General features: G+C 35.5%; 1 protein-coding gene across 1 annotated transcript; it reads right to left on the reverse strand.

Moving 5' to 3' along the window:
* Positions 1 to 6,985: 6,985 nt before the first annotated feature.
* LOC137775481 (olfactory receptor 9K2-like) lies at positions 6,986 to 7,978 on the reverse strand. The gene has a single exon (XM_068561402.1). It carries the CDS (start codon positions 7,946 to 7,948, stop codon positions 6,986 to 6,988), a length of 963 nt encoding a protein of 320 aa, XP_068417503.1. The 5' UTR covers positions 7,949 to 7,978.
* Between the last annotated feature and the right edge of the window lie 576 nt (positions 7,979 to 8,554).

Genomic DNA, 8,554 nt, shown 5'->3' on the forward strand with positions numbered 1-8,554 from the left:
GGGGAGGTTGGCTGGAAATAACTAGCAATGTGCAAAGCCCCCAACACCTCCCTGTCTCCCGAGATAAAGTTGCCTCTGGCATTGTCAGTCCTGTTTTTCCTCCCCTCCTTCAGTTCTTGCCCTCACCAAAATGAGTCCTGTAAGATCTCATCCTTGTTTCAAAAAAGGGATGAACAGAATGTATATCTCAGAAATAACTAAATTTCCTTGTCAACTGCATTATTAAGAATTTTCATTAAATCTTTAACCGTGGTTATTTTTAAGTCTTTTGTCATTTACAGACAGTTCTGGGTGTACTCTGATGCTTTTGCAAAAATGTTCCCATAAAAGGGTTTCATCTTCAAGGAATTCATGGAAAAGACTCTGACAAGTACAGGTTTCTGGTAACTGACTATATGCTGAACTGAATGAATAAGCATTTTCAGAACTCTAATGGAAAACTGATGAATTCATAAAACTGCTAACAAAAGATCAAGATGAAAAACAAAATTAATTACATGGGACTGAGTGAACTGATGAGGATGATTATAATTTTTGTGACTTTCTGTTTGCATAAAAAAAAAATCCCACAAGGACTCAGAGGCAAAAAATATAAAAATCAATTATCACTGCAAAGTAAAGGAGCTGTTACAGTGGAGGATTACTGGACTGAATGTCAATATTATGACAGTATGAGTGTGTTTCGTGTTTGGTAATTGCAATCACTGTTGCTTTTGTTGTGGTCATTCATTTACAATGCTTGGTGTCAGTTTATCTCTTGTAAAAATAAAATACAGTGTGTGTGTGTGAAAAAAAAATCTATAAATATCTGGGCATCACACAAAAAGACAAATGAAATATATCAAAATAGAAACTAAACAGTTGTTTCTGGGTGGTAGGACTAGGTATAAGGTTTTCCTCCTTTCAGTTTATCTATGTCTGTATACATTATCCAAATGATCTGTAATAAGGATGTTTACCTCTTATATTGAAAAAATTTTGGGTCGTTGAAAATGTAAACGTGTAAGGAAAAGAAAAAAAAAAAGAAAATAGAAAATATTTGCCAATTATATCTGAATTTGTCCTGAGATACATTTTCAAAGGGTTTTATTGAATTTTATTTAGAATTATTGTGTATATGTTCATCATCAAGACAAAGTATTATTTGGTTTCCTCATACTAATCATGGCACATTTTGGACTCCAGCTTGTCTTAACATCATTAAAAGACAGGGAATTTTTTTCTCCTTTTTTTATTCTGAAAAAAAGATCTTATAACATTGAAATTGTTCCCTCTTTCAAGGTTTGCAAGAACTGACAGGAGTTGCCATATGACAAAGTGTTTTTTTAATGAAAAGAATTTTGACTTATGATTCAATTGTTTTAGTAGTTACCAAAAGGGGTGATGATCAAAATATTTAACAGCTTATTCAGTAAGCATTATATAAAATATAATATATATATTATATATATAAAGATAAAGCAAATAAAGCTTGCTGTTTTAAGTTGATAGCAACTTAAGCTTGAATGCATTCTAAATAAATTTTAATCCACCTCACGTGTTATGTTTTTGATGTTGTATTTTACATCTTTTTATTTTGCATATACCTCAACTAATTATTGTAGTTATTGTTCATTTTACTATGTTTGTCTTTTAATCTTCATAGTAGCTTCACAAGTGGTTAAACCACTACTTTTACTATATATTTGCCTTTACCAGTGAGATTTTTACTTTCAAATGTCTCCTTTTTACTAAATAGTACTTTTTCTTTTCAGTTTAAAGGAGTCCCTTTATTTATTTTTTATTCTTTTTCATATTCTTTTCCATTATGATATATTATAGAATATTAAATATAGATCCTTGAGTTTTTCTTTTTTTTTTTAATTAATTAATTTATTATTTATTTTTGGCTGTGTTGGGTCTTCATTGTCGCACGCAGGCTTTTTCTAGTTGTGGTAAGTGGGGGCTACTCTTTCTTATGGTGCGTGGGCTTCTCATTGTGGTGGCTTCTCTATGTTGCGGAACATGGGCTGTAGGCACACAGGCTTCAGTAGTTGTGGCAGACGGGCTCAGTAGTTGTAGCTCACAGGCTCTAGAGTGCAGGCTCAGTAGTTGTGGCACACGGGCTTAGTTGCTCCACGGCATGTGGGATCTTCCCGGACCAGGGATCAAACCCGTGTCCCCTGAACTGGCAGGCGGGTTCTTAACCACTGCACCACCAAGGAAGGCCAGATCCTTGTGTTTCAAAGTAGGACCTTGTTGTTTATCTATTCTATGTATAACAGTTTGCATCTGCTAATCCCAAACTCCCCATCCATGCCTCCTTCCCACTCCCTCCGCCTTGGCAACCACAAGTCTGTCCTCTAGTCTGTGAGTCTGTTTCTGTTTCATAGATAAGTTCATTTGAGTCACATTTTAGATTCCACACATAAGTGATATCATAAGGTATTTGTCTTTCTCTTTCTGACTTCACTTAGTATAATAATCTCTAGACCCATCCATGTTGCTGCAAACGACATCATTTCATTTTTTTATGCTGAGTAATATTCCCTTGTATATATGTACCACATCTTCTTTCCATTTGTCTGTCGATGGACGTTTAGGTTGTTTCCATGTCTTGCTTATTGCAAATAGTGCTGCAGTGAACATAGGGGTGGATGTATCTTTTTGAATTAGAGTTTTCTCCGGATATATGCCCAGGAGTGGGATTACTGGATCACATGGCAACTCTATGTTAGGTTTTTGATGAACCTCCATACTGTTTACCACAGTGGCTGCGCCAATGTACATTCCGATCCACAGTGTAGGAGGGTTCTCTTTCTTCCATACCCTTTCCAGCATTTGTTATTTGTAGACTTTTTAATGATGGCCATTCTGACTGGTGTGAAGTGGCGCCTCATTGTAGTTTTGATTTGCATTTCTCTAATAATTAGCAGTGATGAGCATCTTTTCATGTGCCTATTGGCCATCTGTATGTCTTCTTTGGAGATATGTCTGTTTACGTTGTCTGCCCATTCTTTGATTGGGTTTTTGTGGTTGTTGCTGTTATTGAGTTGTAAGAGCTGTTTGTATATTTTGGAAATTAAGCTAAAAGAGTCACTTTAACACTTCTTGTAGGTCCAGTTTAGTAGTGATGAATTCCTTTAACTTTTGCTGGTCTGGAAAACCCTTAATCTCTCCTTTAATTCTGCATGATAACCTTACCAGGTAGATTATTCTTGGTTGGAATTTTTTTCCTCTCAGCCCTCTGTGTATGTCATGCCATTCTCTTCTGTCCTGAAAAGTTTCTGCTGAAGAAATCAGTTGATCATCTTATGGGGGCACCCTTGTATGTAACAAGTTGCTTTTTGCTTGCTACTTTTAAGATTCTCTCTTTATCTTTAGTTTTTGACATTTTAATTTTAATGTGTTTGGTGTGGATCTCTTTGCATTGATCTTTCCTGGCATTCTGTGCTTCCTGCACCTGGATGTCTGTTTTTTTCTCCAGGTTAGGGAAATTTTCAGCCATTATTTCTTCAAATAGTTTTATTCCCCTTTCTCTCATTCTTTTCCTTCTGGGACCCCTAGAATGTGTATGTTATTCTGCTTGATGTTGTTCCATATGTCCCTTAAGCTTTCTCCACTTTTTAAAATTCTTTTTTATGGTTTTTGTTTGTTTGTATTTGCTGCTTCTTTGGATGATTTTTTTTCTGCCCTGTCTTCCAGGTGATTAAATAAAATTTATATTTAAAGGCAGGACAAGAAAAATTAAACATAAAATTCTCTCTCTGTAACTATTTGGCCTCCTCCCTCCCTCCTTAATGTGCAGTGTGCATCTGCATTACACATTAACCAGAGCTCCTAAAGATGGGAATGCCTGCTTGACCATAAAGATCATCTTCTTCCTTTCTTCTGATGCTAGCAGTGCAACTGCTTAAAAGAACAGAGTTTTTTGCCAACTCTAGTCAAACATATATTTATTATAAGAACTAAGCATCTCAATCTTCAACATTACCAAAGATAAAGGAAAACAAGTCTAGGCAAATACATATGAACATTCATACCAGCTTTATTTACAATATCTAAAAACTGAACACATATCAATTGCCCATTTATTTAAGAGTGCATAAACAAAATTTGGTATATGTGTACAATGGAAAAATGGAATACTACTCAGCAATAAAAAGAATGAGTTACTTATACGTGACAAAATAAATAAATCTCGGAATCATTTTACTCAGTGAAAGAAGTCTGACAGAAAAGAGCACATAATGTATGATTCCAATATATATCATTCAGATCATTGGTTATCTGGAAATGGGTTTGGAGGTGAGCATGGACTGGAAAGAGGCATAATAAATCTTTGAGAAATGAAGGAAATGTTCTGTATCTTGATGTGGTGGTGTTTTCATTTAAGCCAAAACTCACAGAACTGTGCACTTTGAATGCATACTGTTTATTTCACACCAATTATTCCTCAATAAAGTGTTTTGGGAAAAATAATGAGCAGATATTTTTTTAGATCCAAGGATTTGCGTTTTAGAGCAATGACTCAGAAATATCTTTTTTTGAATGAAGCCTTAATTTTCACCTAAAAAACGATAAGCTACACAAGGAAATGGAAAATTTACAATTTACTTATTTATAATAATTATACATATTTATTATTTAGAATTATAAATAAGAATAGTTATTATTAACTAATTTATTATAGATATTTCTTATATAAAAATCTGAATGTTAAAAGTAGGCTAGGGGCTTCCGTGTTGGCGCAGTGGTTGAGAATCTGCCTGCCAATGCAGGGGACACGGGTTCGAGCCCTGGTCTGGGAAGATCCCACGTGCCGCGGAGCAACTAGGCCCGTGAGCCACAATTACTGAGCTTGCACGTCTGGAGCCTGTGCTCCGCAACAAGAGAGGCCGCGATAGTGAGAGGCCCGTGCGCCGCGATGAAGAGTGGCCCTCGCTTGCTGCAAGTGGAGAAAGCCCTCTCACAGGAACTAAGACCCAACACAGCCATAAATAAACAAATAAATAAATAAAATTTTAAAAAAAAAAGTAGGCTAAAACTTTTTAATATAATTGTTGTCGGTGTAGCAGCAGCTGAGTGAGGATTAAATACCATGAACACTATCATTTAAATTAAGAAAATCTTATTAGTTATGACACTACAATCAGCTATAATTATAAATGTAATGCGATGTCACAAGATGAGTTTAAAGAAGTAATAATATTATAGACCAGTGTGGTCTTTAAGTTATTTAGACATATAATACTAGCACTCCTTTGGGTGTAAAATACAGAATCTTTCATGCAGCACTCCTATAATGGAACAAACCTTCAATGAAAGTGGCTCGTAATTGTTTTTAGTTCCAGCTCACCTAAATCCCAGGTATAGGGTCTTTGCCCACTGGACATTAGTAATCTTACATTAAACTGAGAAACCAGAGTCACTGCAAAGTCAAGACAGTTGACTGTCGAGCACATAGGCAAAACCAGAATTTGAAAGCTCAGTCTGAATCTTGAGCTTATTTTCTTAACTCTTAATGATTAACTATTATTATTCATATTTTCCTCCTCATTTTGTGAGGCAGCATTTCCCCAATGAGAGATGCTCAAACATTAGAAGTCATCATGGACTTCCACCCATTTCTCATTTTATCAACCGTCAATCAATATTCAGCTTAGATTACCTGTAGTTTTAAAGGTAGTCCCTCTCTTCACTGTCTCGTGTAAGACTGCCATCATTAAAGCCACTGTAACCTCTTACTTGGACAATCACACACTTTCCATGAGTATCTACTTCTTCCATGAATATCTATCGACCACAAATTACCAATGTGATTTTTATTAAATTCCAATTTGAACACAATATATCCTTTAAAAAAAATCCCCAGTGGTTCCCCACTTCCAACACAATAAAGGACATCTTCCTTTTCTTGTTATATAGGTCTGCACGATTTCCATGAATTTCCTTATCTCTCACTCCTTCTCTTTTGTACTAAAAATCAGGTATTAAACTTCAGGAAGTTTAACATGTAGTTATTTAATTTCCTTTGCACAGAAACTTTTCTATTTCACCTTGCTCAATTCCACTTATGTTTTAAAATGTACTTACAAAGTTTACCCTGATCATTTAGATCAGTCATCTTTAGCAGCTGCACTCTCTTTGTATTTTCTATACATGCCTTTATTCACTGGGTTTACCATATGAATGCTAGCTCTCTATTCAGCTATTTTCCCCTCAATTATTGTGAGCTCAAGTACAGAAATTATTTCTACCTAGGAATTTTTATAGGACAAAGAGTACATCAAAATTCAGTAAATATTAATTTGATGAATGAATTCTCACTAATGCATATATAATAAAATATGAATTATCTTTACTCTTGTTTATTTTTATTATAGTTTTCATGTGAAAAGGGAGAATTTTCAAAAATACTTTGTCAGTTTAGTAGATATTCAAATGAGGGAGAGAAATAATAATGATTCAAGTCAGAGAAACCATGAAATAAATGTGTCACTCATTTAGCCTCTGGACAATTAAGAGTTACTTACATGTCACCCTTCAGACTCTGTGCACTGCAGAGTATCTGATTCTCTCACTAAGCTTTCACGAAGATGGCTTCAGGAAATCTGATATTTTGTTCTGTCTGGCTTATTACATCACGTTGTGTTACCTCTACCAATTACCTACATATCCACATAACACGTGTAACTGACCCAAGATAAACAATACATCCCAACCAATAACCTCAAAGAGTCAGCAGCAAAGTTGGAATATATTTTCCTAAAAGCAAAATTACATGGCAATCATTATCTTTACCCAAAATGAAGATGATGTACAGAGAAAGTCACTCCATTCCAAAATCAACAGCCAGGCAAAATATAGTCCAAATGTATTCTTTGGCTGTAATTTCATGGAATTCAAATAAATAAGCTCTCTAAGATTAAAATTTCTAAGCTCAATGGTACATTTTTTTTGAGTCAGTGTTTCCACAAGTTGTTATAATGCCCAGGTCTTTCAGTTATATTACTGTACAAATAGAATTAAATAAAAATATCTTTTCCCCCAGGATCTTCCTCAGAGCCTCTTTGACATCTTTGTTTCTCAAAGAATAAATCAAAGGATTCAACATGGGAGTGACTAGGGTGTAACATAATGAGGCCACTTTACTCAGCTCAGGATATCTGTCAGGAGTGAGATACATAAAAAATACAGCACCATACAGTACACCCACGACTCCCAGGTGAGAGCTGCAGGTGGAGAAGGCTTTCTTACGTCCCTCAGGGGAGGGTATCTTTAGAACTGTGGACACAATATACAAATAAGAAACAATAATAACTATGATGGTAGGCAAGATAATGATGCCAGATAAGGAGAAAGAAACCACTTTATGGATGAAGAGGTCAAAACAAGATAGTCTCTCAAGTGGGCGAGTATCACAGTAAAAGTGGTCAATGGCCCGAGAAGCACAAAAGGATAAAGTAAATGTCATGCTGGTCTGAAGAATTGAGCTGATGCAGCCACAAAAATGGGAACCAGCCACCAACTGAGCACAGAGACATGTTGACATCTGCATAGAGTAGAGGAGTGGGCTGCAGATGGCAATGAAGCGGTCGTAAGCCATGGCTGCCAGGAGAAATCCCTCAGTCACAATGAAGAGGGCAAAGAGAAAGAGCTGGGTCACACAGCCTGCAAAGGAGATGGACTTGCTCTCAGACAAGAAGTTGATCATCGCCTTGGGTACAATAACAGATGAACAGAAGAGATCAATGAAGGAGAGGTTGCCCAGGAAGAAATACATTGGCGTGTTCAGCCGGGGATCAGTCATAATGATGACCATCATGCCAACATTCCCTAGAAGGATCATGGCATAGACAAGCAGAAATAGCAGGAAGAGGAGAATGTGGAGCTCTGGGCGGACCCTGAAGCCTACAAGAATGAAGTCAGTCACTTCTGAGCGATTGCTTGTTCTCCTGTCAGCCATGCCAGAAACCTGCTGAGAGGCACAAGGCAAAATAAATGAAATTATGGCTTTGATTCTAGTACCATCAATACTCTCTGAAATGTAGAAATACATTATTTACACCTTAATGAGATATTGCATATAAAAGAATTTTTATGTCAAGAAGATGCAAGAATTGGGGTTACGTATCATCTGGCTTCTGAAACTGTTATTCTATTAAGCAGTGAAAGAAGTTCTTTGGTTATTTTATTTAAATCATATTTTTGCAAGGAAGTCAGTAAGAAAGTAGCATATTTTCTCGTGTAATTTTACTCACATTCTGAATTTCTGTTCTTAATATATTTATAGTTAAAAATTATGTGTATCTAAAATAAGAGTATTACATACAATCTAAATTAGGAATATTCCATATTATCTAAAACAGGAGTAGTACATATAATATCAATGATAGTGTTTGAGTCATTATGATAGCCAAGTCCATGTCTGAATCACAACACAACAGTAATAACAGTAATAAATATATTTAAAATATTTTAACCTTATCACACCTCAATTTATTTAGTTTCCATTATAATTGTATCCATCTTTGAAAACAGAATAAAAATAGATGTTATTGGTATGTTAAAA

This window comes from Eschrichtius robustus, chromosome 13 (assembly GCF_028021215.1).
Source record: "Eschrichtius robustus isolate mEscRob2 chromosome 13, mEscRob2.pri, whole genome shotgun sequence".
NCBI lineage: Eukaryota > Metazoa > Chordata > Mammalia > Artiodactyla > Eschrichtiidae > Eschrichtius > Eschrichtius robustus.